Source organism: Thermobia domestica, chromosome 4 (genome assembly GCF_964235325.1).
Source record: "Thermobia domestica chromosome 4, izTheDome1.hap1.1, whole genome shotgun sequence".
In the NCBI taxonomy this organism is placed as follows: Eukaryota; Metazoa; Arthropoda; class Insecta; order Zygentoma; family Lepismatidae; genus Thermobia; species Thermobia domestica.
Window position 1 is genome coordinate 268,462,105 of NC_137457.1, and position 15,797 is coordinate 268,477,901.

The window sequence follows — 15,797 nt, forward strand, 5'->3', positions numbered from 1 at the left end:
TCACTTACAGAATGTAAGTTGAAAATTAACATAATGTTGAAAAGGTTGACTTAAACTTGTAGTGGAACAGCTTTAGTTTTCTATACTGGATAATGTTCAGTTTCTGGTTTGATTTGAGTCTAACATCTCTTTTGAGCAGCGAGGCTATATTTGAGACGTGGATCTACGCCTTAATATGGGAATCCGAAGATGATCTCTCATCAGGAATCGAACCCGGGTCTCCCACCCTAAAGACGCGTATACTAACCATATCCGTATCCACGCGAGAGAGACCGATATTATTCGTAAAATCCTAAAAATGTGAACGTGAAATAAGGTTAGAAATGTAAAAAGAAGCCTTTGGGAAGAAGAAAAGCTTTATTTTATAAATCTTTTAAATAAGGAATCATTAAGAGAGATTAATGAAATGTGTCGTTGGAGTATTGTACTATCCAGAAAGATAGACATCACAGAAAAATTATATAATATTAGTTTAATGAAAAAAAAAAAAAAGTGTCCAAAGGTAAGAATATACCAATCTGTAGATGTTACTGAGATGAACAAAGTGATTTGCTTGTCCAGATGCATAGTTGTCGAGAAACTATTTTTTTTTTTTTTTTTTTTTTGTAAACCTAAAAATTAATGCTATAGATGAGAATCACGCCATCTATTAACATACAACACTGAAGTCTAGACTAATCAAAATTTTGATCATGACATTCATTAGCAACACAGCAATACAGCTATGATTAGTGATTTATAGCCAGCCCCCACCAAGTGAACTTTGTGGTGAACAAACACCGTGTGCGTGGGTTTGCTAGGGTTCTCCCGTTTCCTCCCACCATTTCATTCATTTCTCATCATCACCGTCTCCTTTAGCCTAGCCGGCATAACGTGGGACGTAAAACTGAAAGATTTCATTTCATTTCCAAATATATTATTTATTTTCAAACTTATAATTTTAGTTTACCTTTATTATTGGCCAGAGATAAATTATATCCGTTAATAGGTTACTTAAACGAACAATGTAAAATGCTTGAAAATAAATTCCCAAACGTAGTTTTCGAGAAAATCGAGGAAAAAAAGTTGTTAGGCGCTGAAATGAATTCGTTTGTTTCCAGTAATAGTTGATTTTTTTTATTCTCCTGCTGGAACAAGTTGTTCCTCTATTTATTTACAGTATGTGTAGATAATAATAACAACGGTGACAGATATACTACTTATAAAACACCTGGAGAAACTTTGAAATGAATAAAATAGCTGGTTATTTATCATGATCATCTGACTGCAATGGATAATACTATTATCGAGTTACTGAAAGATGGCCTCTGACAGATAGCTGCACATGTTTTAAACAAAACGAGAGAGACGATTGTTCGCCAATCACACAGCAATATTCTTTCACGCTGTTGCTAGGCAACGAAGGTCACTGATCGCGCTGTTGTCGGTAGTTGAGACGACTTGTTAAATGTCTTAAGTTTGTCGCCAGAGCTGCTGTCTCTGTTGCGGAGCCTCTGGCAACAGCGCCTCCAGTACTTCACGTGCTCTACTCAACTGTCAGAAGCCACCTTTCCTTGGGCATACAGTACTATTAGGCTTGGCAGACGTAGGCTTGTCGATTTGACCGGAACAGAGACCTGGTTCCGAGAAGTCATCCCGGCGTCCCGGTCGATTTCGTGTTTAGTCCCTGTCAAACGGCGAAATTTAGTTCTAGTCGCCAAGTTATTTAACAACTCCTAGCACTTTTTCCATTGTGGTCCAGTGACATTTTAGATCTACGATCTTGACAACCTTTTAAGTTTTACGAGTTGGTATGTGTGATTGTACATCCAGTCATTGTGTTGTAGTGTATGTAACAGAGTATTACTAATAGTTGACGTGTGTTTCATTTGGGTCTACGTTTAACGATGAGCTGAAGAACAAATTTCCATTTTTGAAGAAAGTTTTACTGAAGGAGCCGATAGAGTGAAATGTTTCAAGTGCGGATCAGAATTTTCTATTGCTCATGGTGGACATTCAGTCATAAAAGACATTTTAAAACCTAATAAACATGTTAAAGTAGTGAGTTCTTAAATTTTGTGTTACTATTTTTTTCTTACATCTATATGTTGCAGCTCCAAAACCAATCTTGAGAGAAATTAAACTGCTTGAGAAATTAGAACACCAAGCTTGACCTACCGAACAGCAAATTTTGGGACTAAAATACCTTAGACTGATTTCTGCATTATTATTATTATTATTATTATTATTATTATTATTATTATTATTATTATTATTATTATTATTATTATAAAGGTAACAAAGAAAGTTGTATCGCTTTATCTTGAGGTCTGTGTTCCATTGGCCCTCACACTGTGAGTTGCAGGCAAATGGAGATAAGGCGAAGGTCAGTTGCAGGTGTGGGTTTACCTGGTTGTGGCAGTTCAGTTACACCGTGAACTTGCGTAAGGACAGAGTGAACATCAGGCCTCCACAGAGCGTCATAAGCGCGTGGATGCTGTAAGAGTTCAAACTGGGGTCAAACGCTGCTGCAGCGGGGCGGAAGATATGTCAGTCCTTTGGTGAGAGTATCATGACTACGCGGATAGTGCAGCGGTGGTTTAGCAAGTTTAAGGATGGTGACGAAACCCTCGAAGACGCACCACGTGCCGGAAGACCAACACATGTACAAAATGAGATCTTCAGGCAGCAATTGAGACGAACAGAGACCAAATATGTGAGAAACTGGGACTACAATTCAGTGTAAGTAAAGAGACCATTCGGCAGCACCTCCATCAATTTGGGAAGCACTACAAGTTGGGTCGATGGGCTCCACATGATTTGACTCTGGGCCAGAAGGCAACGGGAACAGACATCAGTGTTTCTTTGCTGTCTCGTCTGAGGAAGGAGCCATTTCTGGAGAGAGTTGACATCTGATGAGAAGTGAGTCCTGTACGAAGCTCCATTGTGCCGTCATCATTGGTTAGTATTCCATGAACCGGTTCCAAAACAGCCGAAACCACCACTGCACCTGAAGAAGGTTCTCCTGTGTGTTTGGTGAATTGCTCGCGGCATGGTGCATCGGGAACTGCTACTAGCATGTGAGAGCATCAATAAAACTGTGTACTGTAAGCAGCTCAGCTGTGTTCAAGAAAAACTCAAAACTCTGGAGCCAACACTTCAGAATCGTAAAGGGGTCCTGCTGCTACAGGACAACGCTAAGCCTCGCGAGGCTAGAATGACCCGGAACACCATTCTGCGCCTTGTATGGAAAACACTATTGCATCCGCCATACTCCCCGGACATTGCATTGTCCGATTATCACCTGCTCCATTCCTTGGACAATCACCTTAAAGAACACCAGTTCAAATCCCTAGTACAGGCAAAATGCACTTAATATCTTCGCTATACAGCCCACGAAGTTCTATCGCGATGGAATCAATGGCCTTCCAGAACGTTGGCAGAAGGTCGTCGATGCTGATGGGGACTATTTTTGATCTTCCAGGTACGTCTTACGTTTCATCGATGTTCGAATGTGGTGGGTGAAAAAAGCGACAAAACTTTCTTGGTTACCTTTATATTATTATTATTATTATTATTATTATTATTATTATTATTATTATTATTATTATTATTATTATTATCCTTGTGCATACTAGTGTTTATGTAGTGTAAGTTTTTTAAATTCTGAGAGACCTATAAGAACAAATATTATATTACAATTTTGGAAAACGTACATTATAAATTTTCACTGCCTTTTTATGTTGGAAATTTATCGCGAGAATTTTTGATAAAATATTGGCAGTAATAATGTTTCGGTGTGGATCTTCAAAAATCTGGCAAATCTACTACTATCTTCGTAATACGTAGTAATTTTAGGGACGAATTTTTGCAACATATGAGTTGCAGAGAAAGATTTAAGTGAAAGGGTATTCCTGCCATATACCCTGCTCATGATTTTCTTAGAATCTGAAAAATATAAACTGTATAACAATTTGTAAGTGAATGGTGTTCAGAGCATACACTCAAGTCATCGAAATTGTTTACTTTTTATGTGCATGTCAGAAATCCTGAAGAATGAAATGAAACAGAGGAGACAGATGATAAATGCAAGTGAATGACCTTCAGAGAATTCATGAAACAGCCCTACCAGCTAGTCTCGTCTAGTGATGGCCGTTTCCGGAAAAAGTTTTCCGGTTTCCGGAAGTCATTTTTTCCGTTTTTCCGAAAAAGTTTCCGTTTCCCGATTTTCCGGAAAAAATTCCTTCTTCCTCTTTTCCGGAAAATTTTTCGTTTTTCCGGAAAATGTGGCCATCCCTAGTCTCGTCACCAGTGCACACCTCAAGTAGACGTAGCTCCAGGTTCGATTCTCGGTGGAAGAGCCCTAAACGCTTTGGTGGTTCGGATTCCATCCTAAACGATAGGTCCACTTCTCATATAGCTCTTAAACTTTAAAAAATAACCACTGGCGTGACAGACCTTTGTGGAACTAAACCTCTCCAACGCCATCTGTTAGCGAGCGGCTGAATTAATTCAACCTAGCGGCGAACGCGTGGTCAGTGCGTTGCATCCCTCTATCTTGTAACAGGCGCATCAGGAGCTTTCTGGTCCTGTCTCGTCCCGGGTTCGATCCCAGCCCCCGCCAAGTGAACTTTGTGGTGGACAAACACCGTGTGCGTGGGTTTTCTCGGGGTTCTCCCGTTTCCTCCCACTTTCTTCATTCCACCATTTCACTCATTTCTCATCATCACCGTCTCCTTTAGCCTAATCGGCATAACCGTGGGACGTAAAACTCAAAGATGTCATTTTTTCTGGTCCTGTCTCATATAGCCTTAGTGCTGTAAAGGGAAGTAAACTTCAGCAAACAACTGATGGGAGTAAGAAAACTCATGGGCACTATATTGTTCACCACAAACTTGGATCAACCAGAAATCCTGCGTATCTTTTATTATATTACGATCCGTGACAGTCATTTCCTATGGATGATCTGTGACGTCACAGTTTGTTGCTCGGATTCTCGGTAAACCACACAGAGGGAGCAAGGAGAAGGAAACAAACCTAGCACCGATAGAAGACATCGGTAACAGGCAAACATTTCTTAGTCTTGGTTTTCCAGATGCAGTACTCATGAATTCATGATTAATCGAACATTTCCAACGCTTATTTTATTCCATTCCATTGTAGTACCCTCCCCTTCTTTGCTCATCGTGTTCTCTATCTCTCTTGGCTTTGAATAAAAGGTCCCATCCTACGTCATACGTCAACAAGTTGGTAATAATTGATGTGTAGTGTGCATCAAATTAAGTGTGTATTTTTAAAAACTCTTACAGTAACAATAAATTAAACCCCATTCCCTAGCATTACAACCTTCTTAGAAGAATGACTAAACAAATACAGTATATGGTCAATGTGTACACATTCAACATGAGCGTATATGTGTGCGGAACGCTCTCCAGAACATTTAACAGAATGTCTGGTGCAACCATCTTCATGCATTGTACAGTACAATTACTTAAATGCTGGACATTCTGAATCTTAACTCAGTAGATCACCGTCCCAAGCAGAAAATACGTTGGTATTAGATCTATAGAGCGTGGTGGCCAATCAACGGGGCCACGGCGACCGATCCATACGCCAGGAAGTAGGACATCCAACTAATTACGGACAATTAGCAAGTAATGGGGAGAGTCGTCGTTCTGTTGAAACATTGTAGGGAAATCACTAGCTTCATTTGACATGTTGAGGAACACTTCTTCAAGGTATTTCAAATCCTTCACGCTCAGAATGCGTTTTGTGCTAAGTGATGTCTCGCATTATCATTATAGCACAGCGGTGGAGAGCAGGATGTTTTCATCTGATGGCATCCCGGAACTTCAGAAATACCCTGCAGTACCTTTCAGCATTTTTCATGACTTCTTCCTGTTTACCGATCAGTAGCATACCTGATAGTCCCAGAATAGAGTACAGAAACCTTTCCTGGACGAAACGACCACCTTGAATTTCTTCTTCCGTGGAGAAGATGCGTGCTTCCTTTCCAGGGAAGACTATTTCCGTGATGGAGTGAAAAGGTGCTATGTTGTTTCATCATTAGCCACTACTCGGTGAAGAAAATCGTTTCCCTCCGCTGCGTAACGCTGAAAGCTATTCAGCGACATCGCCACCGTGGTTGTCTTCTGATTCTCAGATATTGCCCGTTGCACCCATTTCGTGACTTTCCTGTACTTAAGAGTCCTCATTCCGGCAAAATCAAAATACCGCTAATTTTACAGTAATTATGTGATATCTTCAAATAGATAAGAGATAATTGAAATGTGGAACCAGAGCGCCCTAGACAATATTATATTGCGTGAGGTTCCGCTATCACAAGTCACCTAGTGGCTTTCCGTTTTCAGCCGTTTAGAAACGCGAAAATAAATGACGATTTTCAAAATGGCTCGAAATCGAAAGCAGATAAGTGAGTCGTGATAACGATATCTCATGTAAAATGATATTGTCTAGGACGCTCTTGTTCCACATTTCGATTATCTTTTATCTATTTGAAGATATCACATACTTACTGTAAAATTAGCGGTATTTTAATTTCGCCGGGATGAGGCCTCTTAAGGGCATTAACCACAATGTTCTGCACAACATCATATGGTAGTCCCAGCTCAACTGATATTAAGCGTAACGTTCTTCTGTCCACACGAACACAGTCCACATCAATGGTTGAAGCACTGAGTCTACCTCTGTGTCCAGGATTGTCATTAACAATATTAGCCCGTTCTTTGAAGGCATGACATCACTTCACGATATGTTGCCTTGAAATTGAGCCTTCCCTATACACCACCACAATCTGCCTTTGAATGTCAGCATACCCAGAGGCAGTAGCGTACCCAGGAATTTATTTCGGGGGGGGGGTTCAAACTAAATATGAAGCTATTTTATATTAAAATTGCTAAAATTGCCCCTAAAATTAGGCTAAATTTTTAAAAAGTCGAAATTTCGGGGGGGGGGTCCGGACCCCCGTGTCCCCCCCCTTCCGTACGTCCCTGCTCACAGGAACTGTACCACTGATCTTGCTTCTGCTCTTGACCAATTTTCTAGACGAGTTACCATTTAAAATACCCACTTCTCAGAATCCAAAGTCCTCAAACCTGCAACAAGACAAAAGTGTTACTAATGTAAATATTTTTCGGTTATCCCTCGTAGATTGGTTTGCATTATTGAGAATCAAAAGTAGAAAGGTAGGGTAGCCTATTCGAGCGAGAGGATATTTATCACTGGATGTTTTCCAGTATATGTTACATGAAAATTAATCATTCTGTCTTGAAGGAAGGAGAGCAATAAACGGTTTTCTTTTTCTTTCTTCCAAAAGTAGCTCACTTTGATAATAAATTATGATCATATAGGGTAAGTATCGCATTTTGCGTTGTAATATTTCGCTTGCATAGCATTTCTGATATATATATATATATATATATATATATATATATATATATATATATATATATATATATATATATATATACAGTGGCGTATTTAGGGGGGGCTTCCGGGCTTAAGCCCCCCCCCGAAATCTTACTTACTATAGTAAAGTATATAAAATATTTTGCATAATTTTCACATTTTCAGGCAAAGCCCCCCCCCGAAAGTTAGCAAAGCCCCCCCCGAAACAAAATCGTAAATACGCCACTGTATATATATATATATATATATATATATATATATATATATATATATATATATATATATATATATATATAATGATATGATACTACGTTTCAAAAAATGCTGATATAAATGTATGTTCTAGCATAACTCTGGAACGTGTAGAACAATTTCAACCACATCAAAAATGAGACATCCCTAGCACCGCTGGGAATGAGGGGGTAAAAGGGTGGCGTGTAAAAATCGAAAACGACGACCGTAATGTCGAATCTATAGTTTTCGGTGTGCCTGAGGTGAATAGTGACACTCCAGATGCTCTTTAAATCCAAATTCAACCCCAATTGCGTGGGAGTGAAAAGGAGTGAACCATGTCGAAATGATCGAGATTAGTGTCAAGTCCATTATTTAGGGGGATCATGGGAAAACGGCCAACCTTTTTAAAATGACTTGAAACATGGTTAATTACGTACCTGCAGCTGAGTTTTATTAGATCACTTGATTAAAATTTATGCCAAAAGTAGAATACGTTACTTACTCTCTCAAACTGAACCAATTGTTGGAGAAAACAGCCTTTTCCGGTTTTTATTTTTTAAAAGAGAAACTGTTTTGTTCATTCTTACAATGTTTAGAGCATGCACTTTTCTATAGAAAATTGTTTGAAGCATTTTTGTTTCATAACGAGAGACCTGGAGAGAAATTTAACTTAAATAACGTTTTCTTTTTTTCTTTTTTGCAGGGGTGCCAAATATTTGTACTAGTGCTATGAGTATTAAAGCATTTTTTATGTTCATATGTAACTTCTGTGTACATTTATGTGTTAGTTCTGTTTGGACTTAGGCAATAGAATAAACCAGTGGTTCCCAACCGGTGTGTCGCTGAATATTGGAATTTAAAACTCATATAAAAGCATTTAGTAATTAGTTGAAACTATTTTAAGACAGACTGTTAACTAGCCAACACCATCTGAAGCAACAATGCTCAGGGCTACATAGTGATTAGTGCTGCCTATGAGACGTTGATATGAGTCAGTCTCGTCTCAAAAAGGGTGTTGTCAAAAATGTTTTCTCGTCTTGAAAAGTTGTTCTCAAAGTATTTTTCTCGTCTCGAAAAGGCGTTGTTGAAGTGCGTTCTCGTCTCGAAAAATTGTTGTCAAATTGCATTCTCATCTAAAAAAATTGTTGTCAAAGTGCATTCTCATCTAGAAAAATTGCTGTCAAAGTGCATTCTCATCTAGAAGAATTGTTGTCAAAGTGCATTCTCATCTAGAAAAGTAGTTATCAAAGTGCATTCTCATCTAGAAAAATTGTTGTCAAAGTGCATTCTCATCTAGAAAAGTTTGTCAAAGAGTTTTCTCGTCTCGTGGGGAGCACTAAAAGTCACTACTTTTGCACTATTAGAATTTATATTATAATAAAATCAAACAAGTGTGCCACGGTGTCGTGGGTATTGTTGTAAAATGTGTCGTCAATCATATAAGATTGGGAATCACTTGGATAGCCTATGTCTGATCCTTTCTCTCATAAAGAAGTAATTTTAAGCTTCATTAAATTCTTTGTGTATCTTGGACAATTTCTAACGCAATTTTGTGTTTGTGTTTTCAGGTATATGACTTCCAACCAGCCATGTGTGACAGTGGCCACTTGACCTTGCATTACGGGAAGCATCATACGTCCCTAGTCAACGAAATTCAGTCCTGGTTTCAACTCGAGTGCTTTGCCGATATGTTACTGGTGTGTGATGGAGGAACGTTAAAAGCCCACCGACTCGTCCTAGCATCAGCTAGTCCACTCATTCGAGACCTGTTGGAAACTACACCAATGGTGGAAAATCCAGTGACGGTTCATTTCCCCGGAGTCAAGTTATCAGACTTAAAATATTTATTACACTTCCTCTACATGGGAGAGGCGTATCTGCATACCCATGAAGTGGACACATTACGCGATCTTATAAATCTTCTTCAAATTAAGTCTGATTTTTGGGACAAGTGGCCTGGTTTAATTGCAGATAGTGAACGTGTAAATAATGGTCCAAGTCATAAGTCAAAGGAGGATTTTATGTCAATTAAAGTGGAAACCAATGGTAGTCCTATGTCAGACGAACCAAAACATTGTGGTAAACTGTCCGATTCTCGGAGGAATTCGTTAAACCCAGTGAATTTGTGTTTGTCTTCTGATAGGCGTTCTCACGCTGATACAGATGAAAGATCTGAAGTGGCGGCAAGTGAAGTGCATTCATCGTGTGAAAATAGTTTGGATAAAGACACTGCAATGAAGGTTTGTATTTCTTAGCGAGGTTATAGTTTGAATTTAAGATCAGGGAAAGAATCTAATGACAGTTTCGGAACTATAGAAAGATCAAAAGCTGAAATATTAGGTTGGTTTGATTCCTCTCGTGTTTGTAAGTATAGAACCGGCACCAAAATTACATATAATTTCATGACATTAAACAGTGTAGCCACTAATGTATTGAAAACATAATTAGGATGTGGAGGAAGTCGGTTTTGATATATCTTCCGTTATAAACATAGCTAGTTAATGTGTTTGACAAGATGATTTGGGACTCGAAAGAGTCAGTATTGATACCCATATTCAGTGGCGGCGATTGGACGTTAAAAGTGGGGGGGACAAGATATGATCTAAATATTTTCGTATCCAATGTATATCAATGTTAGTTTTCCTGGTTGTTTCTAACATTTTGTTTGACGAAAGGTTGTATAACTAATAGGATCCTTGATTCCTTGCTCATAAACATCTTAAAATTCTGTCTGGAAAATTGTGTGATCAGATTATTTAGTAACATATTTGCAAAACAAATAAATAGAAAGGATATTATTAATCATACTAACGAATAGAGGCTTGTTTTGTAGAATTTATATTGAAACTGGGGATTAATGAACAACGTACATTTTTAATTCCACACTTGCCATTAAATGTATGTTATTACTCTTAGAAAATGAAAGACAGTAAATACTACAAGCATATGCTACGACGCAATTGTAATATTAATTCCTTTGAAATGCAATTAAAACGCAATTCCTGTAGCTGTCTTAACTCCACGGGAATACAAATAACCAATACATACTTACGCAACGACAAATATGTGGTATCATTTTTTTCTATGAACCAGTAATATATGCAAAAACTTTAGATTTCCAAATGAAACTATACACATTAACCATTTTAAATTATGGCTTTTTAAAGGTAAATTATTGAATTTCAGTCAATCAACTACAGCAACATCCCTATTTATCCTAGAATCATGGTTAGTACCTCATTCTCTTCAGAATAGAACCACCTTTCAAACGGTTCCATTTACGTTTTCCTATCATGTTCCTAAGGCGGGAAATTTTGAGGGAAATCTGAATTTTTTCTGATCTTTTCAAACTTTGATCTCCTCTGGACCCCCTGTGTTAACACACAGATCTCAAAATCAACTGAAAAATACGAAGGGGTGTACTAAATGTGTATAAAAAATTTCAAGCTTCTAGGTGCAAAAGTAAGCCCGCCAAAAATAATATCTCTACAATACTCCAGATTCTCCTATAAAAAAGAATCTCAGATAAAAATTCCCGGAGACATCCCTATTTATACTAGGATCATGGTTCGTACATCATTCTTTTTAGAACAGAACAGCCTTTCAAACGGTACCATTTACATGTCTCCATCATGTAACTGAGGAGGGAAAATCGCAAAAAAGGGATATTTGTTTGAAAGATATCGTTTCCCCTAATACCTTGTTGCCCCTCTGGACTCTCCTGTTTTATCGCAGAAATCTGAAAAGAATCTGGAAAATATTAAGGGGTGCGGTGAATGTGTGTGCAAAATTTCAATCTTCTTGGTGCAAAAGTAAGTCCTGCAAAAAGTAATAAAAAAGTCATAACAAAAAATATTTTTAGTTATGACGTCATCACACTCTACGTCTTGACGCAGAAAGGCGTGAAAGCATATGAAACGTGTTCTACAATGCCTGCAGGCTTGAGAAAAAACAGAAGTAAAAAGCTTTTTTGGTACATTTTAAAATCGAATAATGAAGATTCTAGCCTATCACCGAAAAATAGATGATATAATTTAAAAGAGTTAAGTAGTCACTTAAAAAAAAACGGGGAGGGGGCAACTGCCCCCTCTTGCCCCCCTAATCGCCGCCCATGCCCATATTTTCTTTATATTAAACAGTATATCCACTAATGGCTGATAAGATTATTTGGGCTCCAAGATAAGCAGTTTTTGAAATAGTTTAATTATAATAAACAGTATAGCCAATAATGGTTGATAAGATGATTTGGGCTTTAAGATAGGCAGCTTTTGAAATAGTTTAATTATAATAAACAGTATAGCCAATAATGGTTGATAAGATGATTTGGGCTTTAAGATAGGCAGCTTTTGAAATAGTTTAATTATAATAAACAGTATAGCCAATAATGGTTGATAAGATGATTTGGGCTTTAAGATAGGCAGCTTTTGAAATAGTTTAATTATAATAAACAGTATAGCCAATAATGGTTGATAAGATGATTTGGGCTCCAAGATAGGCAGCTTTTGAAATAGTTTAATTATAATAAACAGTATAGCCAATAATGGTTGATAAGATGATTTGGGCTTTAAGATAGGCAGCTTTTGAAATAGTTTAATTATAATAAACAGTATAGCCAATAATGGTTGATAAGATGATTTGGGCTTTAAGATAGGCAGCTTTTGAAATAGTTTAATTATAATAAACAGTATAGCCAATAATGGTTGATAAGATGATTTGGGCTTTAAGATAGGCAGCTTTTGAAATAGTTTAATTATAATAAACAGTATAGCCAATAATGGTTGATAAGATGATTTGGGCTTTAAGATAGGCAGCTTTTGAAATAGTTTAATTATAATAAACAGTATAGCCAATAATGGTTGATAAGATGATTTGGGCTTTAAGATAAGCAGTTTTTGAAATAGTTTAATTATAATAAACAGTATAGCCAATAATGGTTGATAAGATGATTTGGGCTTTAAGATAGGCAGCTTTTGAAATAGTTTAATTATAATAAACAGTATAGCCAATAATGGTTGATAAGATGATTTGGGCTTTAAGATAGGCAGCTTTTGAAATAGTTTAATTATAATAAACAGTATAGCCAATAATGGTTGATAAGATGATTTGGGCTTTAAGATAGGCAGCTTTTGAAATAGTTTAATTATAATAAACAGTATAGCCAATAATGGTTGATAAGATGATTTGGGCTTTAAGATAGGCAGCTTTTGAAATAGTTTAATTATAATAAACAGTATAGCCAATAATGGTTGATAAGATGATTTGGGCTTTAAGATAGGCAGCTTTTGAAATAGTTTAATTATAATAAACAGTATAGCCAATAATGGTTGATAAGATGATTTGGGCTCTAAGATAGGCAGCTTTTGAAATAGTTTAATTACAATAAACAGTATAGCCAATAATGGTTGATAAGATGATTTGGGCTCCAAGATAGGCAGCTTTTGAAATAGTTTAATTATAATAAACAGTATAGCCAATAATGGTTGATAAGATGATTTGGGCTCCAAGATAGGCAGTTTTTGAAATAGTTTAATTATAATAAACAGTATAGCCATTAGTATGACAAAATGGTTTGAGACCTGCAGGTAATCAGTTTCAGAACACGATGTTATAGTATTGTTAATTTAAAGCAGGAGTATAACCTCTCAGAGATCTAAGAAAGAAACAGTGTATATTTGAAAGATAGCATCCGTCAAAGTAACTCTATATTCGACAGGAGCATCTAAACTTAATGCAAATATACAGGGTGTTTCAAAACAACACCGACAACGTTTGGGAAGTGATTTCTGATATCAAGAGAAAACAAAAAGTATAGACTAACTTGGGTGCACAAATGCTTCCTTTCGGAATTACAAGCTGCCGAAAGCATAAAAAAATGAACTTTAAAGGTCTATAGCTCCAAAACTATGGGACGTACCATAGTCGGGTCGAGACTTCACTTAATATGTACCCTATCCATATATCCAAGTTTCACAATCCTGTGGTACTTCCGCAACAATTTTTATAGAGGTAGTTGGTGAGTACTTCAAATTATATGCCCATAGGCAAACTCCTTCAATAAAAATTGTTGCGTGATAACCTTAGGATTCTGAAACATGAATTTTCGAATAGAGCACATATTAGTTCCTAAGTGAAGTCTTGACCCGACTACGGTAGGTCCCATAGTATTGGAGCTATGGACCTTCAAACCTCATTTTTGTCATATTTTCGGCTGCCTATAAATCCGAAAGGAAGCATTTGTGCACCCAGGTTGGTCTATATTTGTTGTCTTAGCTTGGTGTCACCTCCCAAGGAAAAGAGAAGAAAAAATTGAAACAAATCTCAGTATTCTTATACTTCTTGTTTCTACTTGTAAATGTTTGTCGAGTTGACAAGCGTAATATGAAATGAAATAATCACATGAAGGAAAGAAGAAGCATAGCCTAAGAGAGAGATGCTCATATTTTGTTAGTGACCTACAGGTTTCTCGTAGTATTAGCGTTACACAAAGAAATTGCCGTTGTACAGATTTTTTTTTTTTTTGTAAATAAACAATTAGTTTAACCAGAGGTCTCTTTCCAAACATGAACCCTCGCACTAAAAGTGCAAAACACCGTGCAATGTTCATATAAAGTGATTCGATTTTACTGTGAGCCCCATAGCAGAACACCTCGATCTGCGATGTGATCGCAGAAAATTTGCCGCGCCTGTGCAGAAAAATTGCCAGAGAAAAAAAAAAAATAGCCAACAGAAAAATATAAAAACATGCCTGCTATGTGTAGATGTCTTAAATGGACGGACTACTCGCATAAATATAGTTTGAACTGTTTTTATGTCGCGTAAAGCGTATTTTTAAGACACAAGTGTTTCTTCAGCAGAAAATTTTTGCAGAATTCCTGCAGAAAACTTTTGACTTAAAAAAAGCTCATTGCAGAAAGACAAAGAAAGTTCTGCCATCGGGGACTGTGAGTAACTTTTCTTACAAACAAGGTTGCAGCTTAAATGGCCGAAACTATTCAGTAAAAATCTTAGAGACGTAATCAACGGAATTAATTGTTTCCACTTATCATTGTTAACATTGCTATAGTAACATTGATTAAACTGCAGTTCCTAAGTTTCGTTGAATATTCTGTCAAAGTTATTCTTGGAGTAAGTTATTTAAAAAATATTCAGATATCTTTTCAGAGCGTAATAAGAATGGAAAATTCTTAAGACCTTGAAAATCCTGTATTTATCAGTTTTTCTGGAACAAATCTGATAATTACAGCTAAAATGTATGCACTCTAGTAATTAATAAAAAGGAGGGTTTTAGAAGTTTGTTTAGATAAACAATATTTCGAAGAATGAGCATTTTTTGTAGCTGCTATTTGAGCAAACAAACTATAACTGACTATACTAAGTGAAAACTAAGTGACTATAGAAACTTAGTGCGGTTTAGTGCGGTATAGCTAAGTAAACCAAAGACGTATTAGATTATGAATTTTATGAATTACAGTAATGAACTTGCTTGTCTGTTTGCATTGAATTTACAAAATATTTTGTTGCTGCCGCTGAAAATACAGGCATATTTTCAAACAAGATCAAAAACTCATTTTTTTTTTATTTTTTTTTTAATATCATGAAATAAGTGTGTTGCAGAAAATGATGGCTGTAATTGCCGATCAATTAATTAATCTGAGATATCTCACATTACTTGGTAAAAATTAGTAATTTATTGTTCTAATGTTATTATTGAGGATATGTCGTACATTAAAAATTGGTACTGTAAAAATTTTTAAAAAACAATTGTCCGTGCTTGTATTAGTTATTTTTTTATTATTCGATTATTAACTCAAGTATTGTTCAGTGTTTGAACGGTTTTTAAATTATTCGTTACGTGAATTATTATTCGAACAATTAAGGGATCTAGAGAGAGAGAGAGAGAGAGAGGGAGCTATGCCACTTCGACAAGAAATGGAAATAAATTAAGTTTCCTAAAGCATCGTTTTTCGTCATAGTTTGTATAAAAAAGGGTTAATTTTTTACTTCTTAATTTCTTTGTTATGTAAATTATGCAAAAGGAAAGGTATGAATTTCAATGTAAATAGCATTTATTGTGAAATGCATGATATAAATGTTTGTGTATTAGTTTTTGGTAAACACCACGAAAAACTGGACGAATATATGAAATTATTGCTATG

At 36.5% G+C, this 15,797-nt stretch overlaps 1 protein-coding gene across 2 annotated transcripts in view; it reads left to right on the forward strand.

Moving 5' to 3' along the window:
• The window catches only part of ken (zinc finger and BTB domain-containing ken and barbie protein), a 72,185-nt gene that overhangs the window by 48,479 nt on the left and 7,909 nt on the right, over positions 1-15,797 (forward strand). For both annotated transcript variants that reach the window (XM_081755898.1, XM_081755897.1), the window contains exon 2: positions 9,210-9,881. In XM_081755898.1, the coding sequence (XP_081612024.1) occupies positions 9,231-9,881 (651 nt within the window). In that variant the 5' untranslated portion in view covers positions 9,210-9,230. The remainder of the gene's footprint in view (positions 1-9,209; positions 9,882-15,797) is intronic.